This window comes from Empidonax traillii, unplaced genomic scaffold (assembly GCF_003031625.1).
Source record: "Empidonax traillii isolate 1590-97213 ecotype Southwest subspecies unplaced genomic scaffold, ASM303162v1 scaffold698:size334810, whole genome shotgun sequence".
NCBI lineage: Eukaryota > Metazoa > Chordata > Aves > Passeriformes > Tyrannidae > Empidonax > Empidonax traillii.
Genome location: NW_020955891.1, coordinates 6,752 through 23,992, shown reverse-complemented (window position 1 = coordinate 23,992; position 17,241 = coordinate 6,752). Strand labels below are relative to the sequence as shown.

The following is a 17,241-nucleotide window of genomic DNA, read 5'->3' as shown; positions in this document are numbered from 1 at the left end:
GCATAAGCAAATGAACTTGGAGAGGTGGGACAGAAACACTCAGCTCATTAAAATGGATGAAGCAAGCACAAAAGGGGTGGCATAGAGATGTTTCATAACCAAATGGTGTGATTGAGAAATTGCCAACTGTAGCTGAATCTATAAAATGCAGATGTTTCTTCAGATAAAGTGGAATTAATGTAAGTATTTAAGGGCAAGGTTTTAATAGCTCTGGAGGGGAGACTCTATTAGCTGTGTACCAGCACTGGGTTTGGGTTACAGTGAAGGGCTCAAGTTCTGTATTTCCTTCTTTTGTAATAGATTTATCATGGAATCATAGAATATCTTAAGTTGGAAGGGACACACAAGGGTAATAAAGTCCAACTCCTGGCCCTGCACAGGACCACCCCAAGAATCACAGCATGTGTGAGGTTTATGTACTATTACTTTCTTGAAACTGAGTAAGGTGACCCAACCGCATGATACCATTTTTTTGCAGTTCTTGATATTGTAAGTTCTTTATCTGGTCATGTGCTATCATATAAGACTATGTTTGGAGTCACTGTCTTATTGCAACTCCTCAGCCAGTTTTTGCCCAGTCAGCCATCAGGTGAGGGTATAAAAAATTACTGTTGTTGGAGACCTTTGTCTCCTGATTTATTAAGAGAGTTTGCTTTGACTTAGGTGTGCTGAGCTGCTGACTAAATGCCAAGAATACTTCTGGGCCTGTGATAAGGCCTATGCAGAATGTATTTTTTTTTCCTCATTAACGAAGTTGATGCTCTTTATGAATAATGCAGGACATGGTTAAAAAAAAAAAAAATCTGAGACATGCTGGTTCCAGTGACTGAAAAATCAAAGGTAAAATGAGATTTTTCTGGATTACAGAAACTGAAGTAAAAGATTTCCTTTTTTCAGTCTCAGTTGCTCTTTGCAGAGGTCACTTTATTGGCTTTACTTCTTGTAGTTGCACTTTTTTAGGACTTTTCTTATTCTTTTGCTCTTGATCAGTCATATTTCATGTCACACTGCTTTGCCAAAGGGTGTTTCTGCTACAGAATTTTTGTACCCAGTAGATACCTAAGAGGAAAGGAAAAGTTATGCTAGTAATTCCTGGTTTCATTAGGGTTGGAAAAGACCTCCAAGGTCATCAAGTCCAACCTCTGACCAAACACCACCAAACCCTCTAAACCATATTGTGAAGTGTTGAACGGTTGGAGTCTAGACTCGTTTTTGACCTTGGTGTGACATTACTGTATTGTGAGCAGAAACAAATCAAGTATTCACTTTGTACTTTAGTTTATTGATCTGTAAAGTAATGCTCTTATTACAATTTCTCATTAAAGTTGGTGGAAAATACTTAATATACCAATATATTTTTATAGCTCCCATTAAAAGATCTTACAAATACTAGGAGTTTATTTTCTATAGAATATCAAGAATGTTCCAGCATCCCTGAAAATGGCTTGATTTTGCAGAGCAGTTTAGCTGCTGTTGAGCTCTGCATTCTCACGTAAAGATGCTCTGTATTTGAGGGGAGGAATATTTTGAGTAATGTCTGTTACTTGCCAGCACTCCAGATACATCCAAGAGAATGAAGCTCTTAATTTTCCATCTGATTTTTGAGAAGCTTTTTATTTCAGTAGAGTAACAGGCTAGCAGGTAGCATAGAAGATGCCAAGAAAATAGCTTAACTTGAGCAGTAGTGTTTAGCAGGTTACTCACTAATGTCCCTAAAGATACACAAAACTGAAATGTGAATTCCTTTTGTGTGCCATCAGGCTTTTTAATATATGGTTGCTGTTGCATGGTGGTATTCTTAATGCTTAATTCCAGAAAAAACACAATTTTTTCCTGCCCTCTTCGCCAATCAAAGAAATACAATTTAGAAAGTTGTATGAAAAAAATAATGTGTGTGGAGACCTTGGGGTCCAGTAAAGCACTCCAGAATAATACGTTTAAACCACTTTGTGTTGTTCAGTGTTCTGCTATCTTCTGACATATTTGAATCAGTATAATTCACAACAGTTATAAACTAATATTACTGGACTATTTTTATCCAATCAGATTGTAACACAACCAGAAACTTGGTGGATATTTTTTATTTGGTCATGGTTCTTTTTCATCATAGTCTTTCTTGTACATCAAACTCAACAGTTATTTAGAAAGGATATAATGGTTTTTTAATCACATTACCTTTTCTGAAAAATCACTTTAAGATGACTTTTCCTTTCACTTAATTCAAGTCATATACTGCCTTAGCCTAAAAAGTATGTTTTGACTGGAGATTTTGTTTAAAACTTAAAATTGTCCTTTTTAAACCCATTAGTTCCCTTGATACCTGTTGTCTCCATAACCTATGTTCAGTTAGAAGCACTTTTAGTGAAATTAATATGAGAGATGAGTGTTAACTCTTCCACTGCATATCTGAGATCTGGTTTCTCCACCTTCGTAATTTCAAATGTTGAATTAATTCATCCTTTCTCTAAAAAAACCAACCAACAAAAAGCAACCTCATGATGAATGGTTATATTGTTGAATCCTGTGTACAACTTCCACAGAATGAATTAAGATAGTTTGCTTGTTTTGCTAGTGGTGCTTGTAGAGGTTGACATCCATCCTACAGAAAAGGATGCTCTTAGGCATAGAAAGTCCTTAGTTACCCTTTCTACGGAGTTGAAGTTTAAAGAGCTGCCTGCTGAGCAGGAGGTCCCTTGAAAGAAAAGATGATCATTGCATCGCACTGGTCTTGGTACAAAAAAACCCCCAGAAACAAAATTTTTGGGTCTTAGTTATGGTCATGGAGGTGCCAAAAAAAAAAAAAAAAAAAGGTAAGTAGTCTTTAGAACTTAGGAGTTCAGTTGATTTGTCTCTTACAGTAGTGTGTAAGTGACTTCCATGGAATTTAGTGGCTTTTGGAAGGTTTTCTGTTGGTTACAATTAATTTCTTTCACTGCACTTGGTGAGGCAGCCTCTCTTGGTTGCTGTTAGGAAAAGAGATATGTTGATATTACCCTGTGATGAAGGATACTATTTTTTTCTGAATGTTAGGGAGGGAAAGGAGCTAAGGAGTGGAAAGACAGAGTTGGGAATCAAAGATAGGAGAATCCCTTGAAGTGCATTAAAGGAAGAAGGCTTGGCTGCTAGATATGCCTGAGGAGTAGGTGAGCAGACTTGTGTAACTGGTTCAGTGAGATACTACCTTGTTAATCTCAAGGCTTCTGTAAATATAAACTAGTGTTTTGTTTGCAGCTCAGTGTGTCTGGCTCTGTCATCTCTGTCCACACACACACACCCCTCCCCTGTGAGTCCCCAAGAATTTGGAGAAAATTAGTTTTGACCTAATGTAGTGGTGGACCTTACATACTTAGCCTCTTTTCTTTGAGGAAAAGCCAGGTCTTTCAAAAGTCTGTTTCTGAGCAAGCCATTGGAAGACTTGGGTTTGTTTTGAAGATAGGGTGGTGAACAAAGACAAACCCAAATATAGTAAGAGGAATAAGTCAGGAAAGATTACTAGTGTGAATTCCAATGGCACTTGTGCTGTTACATGTTAATGAGTCAACTAATAGAGACATGTAAACTAAGCACTAACAAATTCAGGTGTGTTGTGTTAATTCTGGCAATCCTGAAGTCTGTAATGTGGGAGAGGCACACCCTAAGAGGACCGTTTAAGGATGATACAGATAACAAATTCTTTAATCAGTGGCAGAGTAGCTTTTATGCTAAGGCATAAGTCTAACTATCACTTTCACTAGAAATGAGCTTGAGGAGTAGGCTTTTTTTTTTTTTTTAACCTCTTTGATCTCCTGAGACAAGGGAACATGAAGTTTTTCTTCGTTTACCCAAGAGAATGCCATAATTTGTAATTTATTTGGAGAGGGGGAGAAAATTCAGAACTTGCTGAAATACAGCAAGCCTTGTACAAAACTACTTCCTTGTCACCAAGGAGAAACTTGTCTCAAGGCTCCTTATAATCCTTTTCAGGGGTGCTTTGGATAGTCTTATAAATTATGTTTTGTTCATTTGATTTTTGTGCAAGAACTGTATACTTGTGTTTTTTCGCCTCAACAATGAAAGCAATAAAGAAGCAGTAATGAGGAGCTTTTTGCTTCTGACAATGTGAGTCTTCTTTTCGTGACTGACATTTTAGAATTAGTAGTTATATTGTCTCATTAACAAGTTTACTGTCAGCTCCAAGTATCTTGTGGAATTATTAACTGCTGTGGCCGTTCAGACTCTTCCTTTTGTGCAAAATGTCTTGTTAGATTGTGAGTGTTAATGATCTTCTCTTAATGGAGTGAATGGATTTCCAACTAAGTTCATAATTCTAAGAGGTTTTAGCTCTTATGGAACTGCATCTGAATTTTTACATGAACTAGCTAGAGAGTAACTGCTAGCTTCATCTTTTCACCTCTTAAGAATAAACATAGTTTTGGGCAGCCATATGTAGATTAATTTTTTTTTTTTTTAACTCAAAAATCTTATTTTCTGAACACATAACTTAAAAGGCTTTGCTGCCAATTTTTCTGCATGTAAAAACAAACTAAACCCAAAATGTGGGTTAATTCTGTGAATTTGTTGTGAAGAGTGGAAAGCTGCGAAATATCAGTTCATATTTATTTTTAAAACTGTTTAATAGGTATCTGAAATAGAGCTTTCATTTTTATTATTAAAATACTGAAATCGTTTATTTGGTATGTTCCCTTGCTAGGGAGGAACTCAGTGGGGTGCAAAAGGTGGCATTTTTTTGAGTTCTCCTACCAAAATAAATTCTTCACATTTGAGTTTTTAGGAGATAAACATTCACAGAGAAATGCATTATCCTGTTTCTCTGTGTTCCTTAGGATTAATTTCCTTATGATCAGGTTTAAATACATGTGTCAGTATTACTGTACTTGTTCAGGGCTTCTTTTGATTTTTGGAAAACGTTTAACTGCTATCTCTCAGCTACTAACTTTCTTGCCTCCTCTGTCTTGTGCAGGCCAGTGATTCTACACGGTTTTGTTGGTACCTCCAAAATACTTGTAACATTTAAATTGACATTATTGATCATAATGTTTTGTCTCATAAATAGGATTCTTCACACCTCCTAGATTTCCAAAATCTCACGATTCTACGTTTTTTTTTTTGACTTTTCGCACTTTCTCCCCAGTGCACCCACACTGTACCGCATCACCTGAGGCATAAATTTTAGACTACAAAAACATTACTAGGTTATCTCTCTCTGTAAAGCTCCAATTAGAGATGCATTTTACATCTTCAAAGAGTTCTCTGATAGTCTAATTGAATCAGTAGTTTATATAATTTATAAATCTGAATGATGTAAATTCACTATTAATATAGAAAGACTCTCCTTTCCCATCATGCAGTGGCAATTAAATGTATGAATCAGGAATCAGATCTGATTTAAAGACTTAGCAGCACTAATTCTTGAATGTCTATATCATGCAGTGGAGTGAAGTTTGCAGTAGTTGCCCTTGGTGATACTCACAGATGCATGTAACTGCACACATGATGGTAGAGGTGGAGCTTTTTAGCCTGGGCAAGGCACTGTGTGGGAATGAGTGTAGTGCGTCCTACCCAGGCTGATTCATGCGGTGCTGAGTGTATATATATATGCATGGCGTGAGCTATTATGGATTAGGTAGAAGCAGCAGATTAGATTAATCTGTAAAGTCCTTGTGTGGTTTGTCTGTAAACTCTGCTAAAGGCAGCCTGCAGTAGTAACAAAGTTACCATATATGTTGAGTTTGACATGCCTTGAACCACATGGAATGGGTGGCTGGAATGGCTATGCTATTTGGCAATGTGATTTGTCTTTTGATCCATACTTTGTTTTTCACCTCAGCTACTGTTTGCAACCCTCTCTGATCAACTGAAGATTTGTAGTGTGAGCCTACTTTGGTTATGATTTTGATATGCTACACAAATAATTCTGATCTTTGCAGAGAAATTGTTTTGTATAATGTGGAATTCATCACTCCCATGAGCAAAACAAGTTTGAGTGGTAAAAGACGCAGTTTTTTTCTCAGTAAAAACCTGTTCTATGTTTATAAAATTCCTAAAAGATTTTGAGGAGCTAAGTAGCTCATTTTGACTGTCACCAAAACCTGTTTGAAAATTTATTACAGTACATAGGATGTGTTCTCTGTGCAGGTTGCGTAGTTGCTGGGCTACACATAAAGCACTACATATACATACATCCAAGGGTTGTGTAAGTGCATGCACTTTTTCTACTTGTACAACACGTTAAGGATCTATCAAAAATCAGCACAAATAAATCAGCTAGCTTCCCTTTTTGATATGCTGAATGATAGACTTAAATTTTCATTTGTGAAGGATTGTGACGGTGACACACAACACTGAAGGGAGTCGTGTTTCAGTTTCCTCTATTAATAAAGTACAGCCTTGTTTTGACTTAAACCAGTATAGAAATCGTTAGTGTTGGCAGAGTCAGTGACCTGTAACCTAGTCCTACAGGGTACTGTGTGACAGTTCCTTTGGGCCACATCCTTTGACTGATGCTGCTGTCAGGAGCGAAATCCTAATGCTGTTATTCTCAGTAGGGCCTCAAGAGGCAAGGGCTCAGTTGCCAGGTATCATACAAGAAAAATGGTTTTGATATATGGACAGCTTTTATATTTATATTTGCCTTCAAAGGGGAACTAGCTTCATGTACTTTCATAATGCTCTCTCCTTTCTTTTCTGTTTTCAATTTTTGTTCTTAATAAAAGGGGAAAAAATCCAGAATCAGAATACTGAACATTTACCATGTATGAGGTAAATAAGTAATGATTTTTGATATTTGACTTGATGCAAAAGAACATGGTATTTAAATGTGTTGTCTACAAAGCAAAGTACTGAGCATAGAAGAACTTCATTGGTTTATTTGACCTTTATTTTGGTTTATTTATAAAAATATGAGAATGGAATATGTATTAAAATTTGAGTAGTTAATACAATGGGATGTTTATTCCTATGCTGCTTTGTTTGCTTATTTTTCCCCCAGCATCAGAATTAATACATTAAAAGGTTTTAATAATTTAAAGTAATACATTTATTCATACCTCTTAACACTTTTCTCTGTTCATATGTATAATTCCTATAAATTATAATCTCAATATATCTGTACAGGCATCAAGGAAATAATATATGCTGGAAGGTAAATCTCTGACATAGTTGAAGATGGAAAAAAATTATCTTTCAAGTCTTACACAGATCATCAGAGTGAATGAACTCTTCTTCCTGCTTGTCTTGTCAGGTCCATAGACAGAAAAGCTTTCTTACTATGTTTTCATTGAGCAGGCATTATCTTGGATAGTATTTTCTCATTTCCAAATCCTTTACATAGAGCTTTAATGTGTCTTGATTAAGTTTACTCAAGAACAGGATATACAAATCCTTTTTTCTCTTTTTCCCTTTTCTTTCTCTTTATTTTCTCCCTACTTCTTTTCTTTCTGCAAAAAATCAAACAAAATTCAGCCCTTCTGTAAGGAGATATTGTAGAAGATAAATAATTTATGTTTTATAAGCAGAATCATATGCCATTCTGAGTAGGGGTAGGAAAGTGCTTGTACAATCTGTGCCTCTTCATCTCTGCCAATAAATTTTGAAAAGTTGTTTACTGGCTTTTGAGGATGTGAACTGAATGTTAGAAAAGCAGTTTAGATCTCTCAAACTGGTGGTTATTGTCACACTGAAAGAATATGCCACTGTAGATCTTAAATCCAGACTTCAGGTTCTTACAGAAAACATATGGGGTTTTTGTGTGCTTAGCTGTCTACATGATACATTAAATAATTTTTGAATATTTACACTGCATTTTCTTAAGGAGAGGCAACTATGCAACTTGTTAACTAACTAGACCAAACAGACCTGTTGCCTATGCTAAAGGAAAGATAATCTTATTTTAACAAGATATGAGCAGGAATTTCACATGGAAATGGTAAAAATCTAAGTGATGGAAAAAGTTGTTAACAGCATCTGTGTCATGAAAATGGAATATACACATTTACCTTTTCTTGAAATCAGGTGTAGTTATTATGCATGCAAGTTTCATGACATTGTTAGAGATAGCCTTTGTATTTCATGAGCCAGGTGATGGATTTAAAAATTATTTCTTGGGCAGTGTCAGATTTGCCATGTGCACTTCTGTTTGGGGATGGTTTGCCAGCCTGTATTTGAGGGTAGAACTAAAACTTTCTGCTTTCTTTCACACATAACTCTAAACATATGTACACTTTGGAAAAACTACTAATTGACTTCTGATTCAGCTGATGAGCTGAATACCAGTTCTTGGACATTGAAAACATTTGTCATATTGCAAATAGCAGTGTCCATAGCACAGTTTTAAGTCTGCTGTTTGCTGCCATGAATGAACTGCTTAAAAAACATGGCACAGGACTGTTGCTTCACACATCCTGCAGCAGCTTGGTGCAGTTCATACAGGTGTACACATGACCAAACACATCTTGAGCCCTGTAACCAGGATATTTTCTCATTTGGAAGAATTTGCATTTGAATTGGTCATACAGAAACCAGGTAAAGAAGAAAAACCTAATTTAGGTTTATGATACAGAATTGCCTGCTCTTTCGCCATTGCCTGCATGGCATTGTTTTCGTGCTTCTATGGGACCCTTCTGTTCTTTAGTGTTGTCATAAACAAGTGCTGAATTAATAGGGTTGGAAAACTATTGTGCTTGCTCTTGCATTCATTCATTTTACGTTTAATTTATTAGGATCTATTTATTAATGTAGCACAGCATGATTCATACTCCTTACGAAGGTAATCCTTCCCTGCTTTCCACCCACGAGCTCCTTGCTCTGAAAAATCTCCAAAACCAGTTATCCAAAAAACTCACCCATCAAGTTTTGGGAGGTGGAGTTTTATGGTAATGAACACTGTGATAGTTTTCATTAAATAAATTTGCTACAGGCCTGTGATAAACTTGAGATTGTTGCCCACTGCTGTCCTGGGAATTGTTGTTATTGTAACGTGCTACTTGGGATTACCCAAAATATATTTTGTGTGATTTTAGCAATAATTTGTTTTATTGGAGAATGTGGCATATTAGTTCTTAAGGGTGGTGCAGTAGTTATTTCTTTGTTTTGTGACCTCCTTTAGAAAAATAATGAGGTAGTGAGGGAGGATCACTTGGATAATTGTGTAAGAAAACTGAATATCCCCTTAGAGGCCATCTGTATATCTGTGCTATCCAGTGGGAATGAAAACTAGACCTGTTTCCTGTACATGAGTAATCAGTCTGTTTTTTTCCTACCTGAAGAATTGCTCAAATTCATCCTTTAGATGGTAATACACTATCTGAATTACTTGTAATCCATGCAAATTGTACTTTGGATTTATTATCCTATCTGAAAGAAACAGGAAATATCAAACTGATGTTATATATTCAAACAGCCATCTGAACATTGTACTAAGAGACGTGATGTAAGTAAAGCTGATTCATTCAGCTTTGGGAAATGCTTCCTCAGTCAAATTGATAGTGTAACCATGCATAGTCTAGCTCACAAAGTTGATTAAATGGCTTCACTGCAGCACTAGGGGGGTTAACTCACAACTCAGTACAATGAAACATGTAGCAAGAAGCCTCACACAGATGAGCAAATTGGCCAACTGCTCACCTAAGAGAGAGCTCTTCATTCATAGTCTGAATAGAATTGTTCAGATGGTTAGAGTTAATGTTTATATTTTGTACTCAGTTTGGCAGTAAATAGATTTACGCCCTCTCCCCCAAAATCTATTTTTATAGTTCTTTCAGCTGTAGCATCTAACTACCAAATGCGCACTTGATGTTTTTGCCGCAACCAGCTAAACTTAAAAGAGACTTTTGCACAGCCACCTTTCCTTTGATGTGTGGTAAACTTGCTGCTCTTCAGCATTCTCAGCTTTTTATCTGTAGGTTGAAAAATATGTTGTTGATACCTATGATGTGTCTAGTTTTTGGACTCAGTGTAAAAGAAAAAGGTATACAGGAAAGGAAAAAAATTTAGAATCTTTTCTGAAAGTGAGGCTTAGTGGCATTTCTTGAATGTGAAATTCTGATCTGATACAATTCTAAAGGTATTTTAACAAACCTGGTGAAACTGCTGTAACTCCACACGTGGGGTGGTGATTTAAATCTTTCCATCTAAGCTTGCATGAGCTGGATCCATCTAAGCTGAAGTATGTTTTGAGGATTGTAAGCAATTAAGTCTCAGATGCAGAAAGTTAATGCACCATAGGTTTGGGTATTCTGCCATTTTAATTCAGTGTCAGTCCGTGCTGCTGTTGAAAGGAGTAGTCTTGTTTTTTGCTTTACATCTTCCCAGTTTGTCTTCTATTCCTACTTTTTTCTTTCATGCCATCACTAGCATTCTTGGTAGACCTACCAGGCCAAGCAATTGGAACTGATCTGGATTAAGGGACAACCAGGTGAATAAAAAATTAATTGCATGACCTGAGTCAGAGGGTGGTGGTTAATGGTTCACATGTGCGTGGAGTCCTGTGGGGATCTATATGGGGACCTGTGTTTATCAGTGACTGGAGCAGGCAGTGTGGTGCACTCTCATCGTGTTTGCAGGTGATACAACACCAGGGGGGGATGACCAGGTGATAGGCTACGGCAAGGGAATGGCTGGTATTCAGAGATTCCTAGAAGGCAGGAGGAGTGGTCTGTCAAGAACATGAAGATATTCAGCAGGGACAAATGCCAGGTCTTGCACCTGGGAAGGAAAAGCTCCTGGCAGGTATGTAGGGAACAGAGGGGCTTGGGGGAGCAGCTCTGCAGGAAAGGCCCCGAGGGCGCTGGCAGACAGCAAATCCTTGGCAACAAAGGGAGTTGGCCAACAACATCCTGGACTGTATCACCAGGCACATAGCCAGTAGATCAAGACAGTGATTATCCTCCCTGATTATTCAGCATTCCTTGCATCACATCTAGGTTTTAGGTCCACCATACAGAAAAGTTACTGATAAATTGGAGCACTTTCAGCAAACGATGCTGAATGCCCACCATGATGGGCACTTGCCCTACTAGGAGAGACAGCAGGAATTGAGGTTGTTCAGCTTGGAGAAGAGGTGGACTCCCAGTGCCTATGGGGAGGTTATAGAGAAGATGGAATGGACTCTTTTCAGTGATTAAATTGAAACAGGAGTGATTCAGATTAGATATAGGGAAAATTTTTTTTCCCATGACTGGGTGCTGGAAAGGTTATGTGGTTTCTGTCTTCCGAGAATTTCAAGACCCAACTGAATAAAATGCTGAGTAACCTGGCCTGACCACACATCTGAGCCTACTTTGAGGAATAGTTCATACTAGACTTCCTGTGGCCCCTTCCAGCCTGAATTACTCTGTGTTTCCATAGTTCTTGGTTGATTTTCCAGATTCCAGCACTATGGATTTGTACTCTGGAATGATCCTGCTTGAGAAGGGAGGTTGGACCAGATTACCCACAGTGGTCCCTTCCTGACTGATTTTGTGGTTCAGCCTGTAGGTGGAAAGAACACTTGTCAGCAGTTTGGTGGCAGTAGAAGGAGAACTTCCTAATTTCTTTAAATACTGAAGATTTACACCTCATTCCTAAAGATGGTCATCAGTATTTAAACTAATCTCTTATTTTCTATTGCAGTAGGCAAGGGGAGCACATGGTGGGCTATTTTGACTTAAAGAAGAGTAGTGTGTCAGAGGAATTTACCTTATTTGCTAGCTGATGGTTAACAATACAGTTGTTGAAGTTGAATTTAAACCTTTAAATGTCTTTTGGGATTTATTTTTTTAAGTTATTTTAAAACAATTTTGTATTAAGTACGAGTATTGTATTTCTAGAGACTTGCCCTCAGTTTATTTTCATTTTAGTTGTAAAAATAAGCTGTTCTTTCTAGTGGCAAGCTTGAGTCATCACATAACTATGAACAGAGACACTATACAAAGTTTAGGTGGCAGGGACAGTTGCCTCTTCTCTCGCTCCCTAATATACCATTGTTTTCTAACAGGAAATTCCACAAATTAAATGGAAGAGGGAAAAAAAAATAATCATGTTTTTAGAAGTGGCAATGCATACATAAAATGAGTGAGGATTACACTTTCTTCCCAGTATCCATTGCTTGGTTGAGTCAGTTAAGTCTTATTTATATCAGAGGACAAAGTAAAAGTCTGCAGCACTTCCACTGAAGGCATCACTGGATGCCTTCATCTGGTTTTCAAGGTCAAATTAAGTATTTACAATTGATGTTAGAAAACCTGTGTATAATAACTAGACCAAAAAATTTAAATGGTCACTGGAGATGCCTGCTTTTGCTCTCTATGATTTTTTTCATTTAAATAATAAAATGTTTCTTGTAATCCAGAAAAAGTACTACAAAAAAGCATTATCTTAAACGTAGCTCAAGTTCTAAAGGGGAATGTGTCATTTTCAAAAACTGATTATATTCATCTTTGTAGTCATACCTAAGACTTTCAAAACATTATTCAACTGAACAATTTTAAATTGTTTTTTTCCTCTCTCCAATTGTGGAACAACAAGGCCTATGTATGTCGTCGTCATCATGTTGCTTCATTGAAATATTTGCTCACTCTGAGCTGTTGCTTTATTTCTCTTCCCAAGTGCTGAAATGTACTTTCCTCGGTGATACTTTATGATTTACTTTAGGTACCTCTACATTTCACTCCTTTTGGTAGGAATAATCTCTCCTTGAATGGCAAGTTGAATTTCACATGTGCTGCAAATCAAGTCAAAAACATGAAGAGATTTCTAAAACTACTGCAAGTTTGTCACCACTTTCCTTCTGGTAGTGTTAAGGCCTGATCTGTGCAAAAACCTAGTTCAAAAGCAGCTATCTGAAGGTTCTTCAGATGTAGAATTCTTTGTAATGCCATCAAGCAAATTTAGCTTTCTCACTTCTTTGTGCTCTCCAGTTTTTCCTTTCCTGGTACAGGCTTGTGTGATTACTGCGACAAACTATTACTTGTTTTACTAAATGCTAATCCTACTGGTAGACACTAAAGAAGAAAGTTGTAAAATTATGTTGATGGTAAATTGTGTTGAGTGGATGGAACTGTTCTGTGTCTGGCCATGGCTTGTTCTACTTAGTATTAAGCTTGTCAGATCATAATGAGTAAAACATATGTTTTATTTCTAAATATACAACATACCTTGTTTCATGTTTAGGTTTGGAGTGTTTTAAGAGATGGGTGTGAGAGACATTCAGCTTCAGGTTCTTAGACTAACATTTTCAAGTCTTATGTAAGATTAGTGCAGTAAATTTGATTTTTTTTAATTCAAATTCTTACTCTTACTCATAACTTGTAATGGTCACTTACTGTAATAAATAGTAATAGAAATTACTTGCTGGAAACATTGGCGGGGTATAACCCCAACCAGCAACTAAACAGCACACAAATGTTTGTTCACTACTCCTGGTGGGATGGAGGAGAGAACTGGAATTAGCAAACAAAGCAAAACAAGGAATTAATTCACCACTTCCCATGGTTAGGAAGGTGTTCAGCCATTTCCAGGACAGCTGGGCTTTATGACACATAACAGTGACTTGGGAAGACAAAACATCATCACTCCTTCCCTCTTCTTTCCCCCCCAGCTTTATATGAGCATGATGACATATAGTGTGGGATATCGTTTTGGTCAGCTGGGATCAGTTGTCCTGGCTGTGTCACCTCCCAGTTCCTTCTGCCCCCCTGCCTTGTTGCTGATGGGGTGGTATGAGGAGCAGAAAAGGCCACGAGCCAAGCCCTGCTCAGCAGCAACAAAAACATCTGTATGTTATCAACGCTGTTTTTAGCACAATTCCAAAACACAACCCTATACTGCCACTGTGAAGAAAATTAACTGCATCCCAGCCCAAACCATAAATTTTTAATATTAAATGCTATTTTTTATGTAATTGCTTGCCTAATAAAAAACAACAACAACAACAAAAAAACACTTGACATAGTTTAAAAAAAACCAACACAACACACACACTTTATTTATTGTCAGTATTTTAGATGCCAGAATAATTCTGAACTGAGTTATGGTCTGACTTGAACCTGTGCATGTGTCAGGTGAGGCTGTGGGCTGTCCAGTGAGACTTGGAGGATTATTGTTTTCTATTTTGTTTTGCTTGTTCCATCTCTCCACAAAACATGCCATGACAAGGAGGGGGATGGGGGTGTCTTCAGCAAGATAGACTTAGAGTAAATGGAATTAGGTTTGAAGAAGTTGGTTATATCAGAGTGTGTTGTTATATCACTTTTGTGTAAAGAACTGTTAGAATTGGAATGAACTACACACAGGCATGATTAAAAAAAAAGTAGTGTTGCATGTGGAGAGAACTGTGGTTGCCATGAGGATGCAGGCAGGCTTCATTTTGAAATAGTGTCTGTAGGTTGGTTGTAAAAATGGTTATTATTGGTAGAGTGGATGATGTCATCTGTTGTAGGTAGTTACATGAAATACTACCTCATTCTGAGGTTCTGTTGTTTAGTTTCTGAGAAGTAGATTGTGAAGTATGCTTGGTTTTGCAGATAACAGATAATTTACCAGGTAGAAAATTGCCAAATCTTCTAGAGAAGTTATTAAAGGGTCTGTGTTTTTGCACCCATTGTTCAGAGAGACTTTTTGCCCTTTCTGGAATGCTAGGGGAAGTATAGATTCAAATTCCCCATGTCCAAAGAATCTCCTAGGAAGGCAGATTGCAGCCACTGAGATCCCAGGGTAGCTGTTTTGAAGAGGCTGTCATTGTTAGCAAGGCTCAAACACTGTCAACATTGCTCTTTAACTCTGTATGTGGCTCCTTCTAGTATCTGCTTTTATTTCTTCCTATCTTCCTTAAAATAGAAATAATTTAAAATCCTACTTAAATGTGAAAATACACTGCGTCTGTTGTCAGTATCTAATAAGATTAACATAATGGAAGATAGTAGGCTTTTTTGAGTCTTCTTAGACTATGATTTTGCAGTCTTAGACTGCAATTGTGTTTAGTAAATTTGTGTTCATAGAAAGTATGCTTTTCCCAAGGACTTCTGTAAAAGTTTTAGTAATAGTAATATTGGCAACAGAAAATCAAAACCAGAACTGTTCAGCAAGCAAGAAAGAAAAAGCAGATGAAAGAAGATGAAAAAAGAATGAGTAATATCAGAATTGCTTTAAGCTGCGTGAAAGACATCAGTGCGTAGTACAGTAGGAGAGGAGAATAATTTTTTAAAGAGTTAAAGAAGTCTATAATTCAAAATACTTAATATTCTGTCAAGTTACATAAACTGTAGTCTTGTTAAACTCATCTTTTCTTTGAAATACTAAAGGAGGTTGCTAAGGGGTGGGGGGAATGTCAAGTGAAATGGCTGCAATGATGTTATGCAACAGAGTTAATTTCGACCTACGCTCTGCTTCTCTGCAGAAGAAGTTGAAGAAGAGTCTGAAACTACAATTGAGGTTGATTTGACTGATAAACAGAAACATCAGTTGAAGCACAGAGAGCTTTTCCTTTCTCGACAGTATGAGTCCCTTCCCGCAACACATATCAGGTAAGAAGTGGTAAATACCATTTATCTGTGTGTTCTGCTGGGGTCAATTGCCTGCCAGTAGCCCACCTGCTTGAACACATCAGTCTTTGTCTTGCAAAAGGGTATAATTGATCTTACCTAAGTTGTGTCAGATTGTCCCATGAACTGCTTTACAAGCACCTTTGGTTTTTCCTTCTGTTTCTTGATGTTTGAGCCTTAGAAGGGACAAGGGTCTCAGAACTCTAGCTTGCCAATTAGAGCAAAAGTTGATAATTTGGTATAAAATCAGTCTGTTACTACTTTGGAGGAGTTATTTTTTTACTCTGCTGACCAGAGGAACTTTGACCGTTTTGCCTGGCCAGGGAAATTGCAGATGGGCTTGGAAAGGAGGCAGTGACTCAGTGATCGGGTCTGCATTTTAGGGCTGCACACACTTTAAAGTAAAATTACCTCAACTTACTTCAGTAATTGTGAAGAAGTCATGTTTCTTTGGCTAAATGTTGCAATAGCATTTCAAGTGTTGTTTTAAATTGCCCTAATGCTAAAGTAGAAAGAAGCTTGCTAAAGCTCAAAAAGAATTTGTTGACTTCTGTCTGTAAATGTTGCAAATACTCATGTTATCTCTGATTTAGTAGTCAAGCAAAATTTTTTTTTTTGGTGTGTTGGTACGGAGAGGATAATGAACCTAGAAATGGAAAAGAAAGAGCACAGTGACAAAGGGGAGTGTAGCTAAGTGTGAAACAAGGCTTCTTACGTTGCATTCTGAAGGAATTTTCATTTTCTTATTACATCCAACTCCCCTCAGCTATTTCAGGCCATAAATGTCTAGAAGCTATCAAAAAGAAGTATATATTATCTAACAGGTGAAACACTTTATATGTATATAGGTATTTTCTCTCTTATTGGCAAATGTGTTGCTTATCTCTCTCACTGACAACACAAAACCCGCAGGTTGGTAATTTTTGTATTAATTTCCTGTGCTTGATTCAGATACCTGTTCTGACTTTGAGAAAGTAATTTTAACTGTCAGATCTCTGCTGCTCCAACTACAGCATGGAGATAATAATCCTGTGCAGTTTCTTTTACTTACTTTGACATTTACATATCGAAATAAGGTATTCTCTTTGCAGAGGGAAGATTACAGAGAAGAAATACTGTAAATGTCTTTTCACCTCACAACTCAGGGAGCAAATACAATAGAGGTTCTCCAGTATATACTTCACAAAGAAGGGAGAAAAAAGAGTGAATTCATAGTACATGATGCACAGCACAGCAGGCAAATGCAGAGTGATGACTTGCATCTACTTTTCAGAACAGATGAATGTCGTAGGGCTGTGCTGTCACGAGTTACTAAGACCTTTACCAGATGAATTCTGGAACAAGCTTGATATAGATTAATGATGTTTTAACAACCTTAACTCTACTTTAAAAGGAAACAAAAAGGAAATTACACTGCAAAGTATTTCTTATTTAGCTTTTTAACGTTCACATTCTGTGATTCTCAGTAGTTTTCATAACTTTTATTAGTTGACCTTTCCAGTAAAGAGTATAGAAATATTGTGAAGGTGGTACTCCTCTGTCTCCCATCAGTACTCAAGAATATTCAAGGATGCAGATTTCACAGCTTCTCTGGATGTCTGTTTTGATGTTTGATGACTGTCATGGTGAAATTTTTTTCCTGGTTATTGATTTGGGATTTCACTTACTGAAAGTCTACTACCTTGTGTCTTATCGCTGTGCTTCTCTGAAAAGAGCCTGGCTCCAT

The 17,241-nt window shown here is 37.1% G+C and overlaps 1 protein-coding gene across 1 annotated transcript in view; it reads left to right on the top strand.

Annotated features, from left to right (window-relative positions):
* LOC114065813 (metastasis-associated protein MTA3-like) overlaps positions 1-15,501 on the top strand; it is a 23,321-nt gene extending 7,820 nt beyond the window's left edge. The window contains exon 4 of the mRNA XM_027899988.1: positions 15,371-15,501. Coding sequence (XP_027755789.1) covers positions 15,371-15,501 — 131 coding nt within the window. The remainder of the gene's footprint in view (positions 1-15,370) is intronic.
* The last annotated feature ends 1,740 nt before the right edge of the window (positions 15,502-17,241 follow it).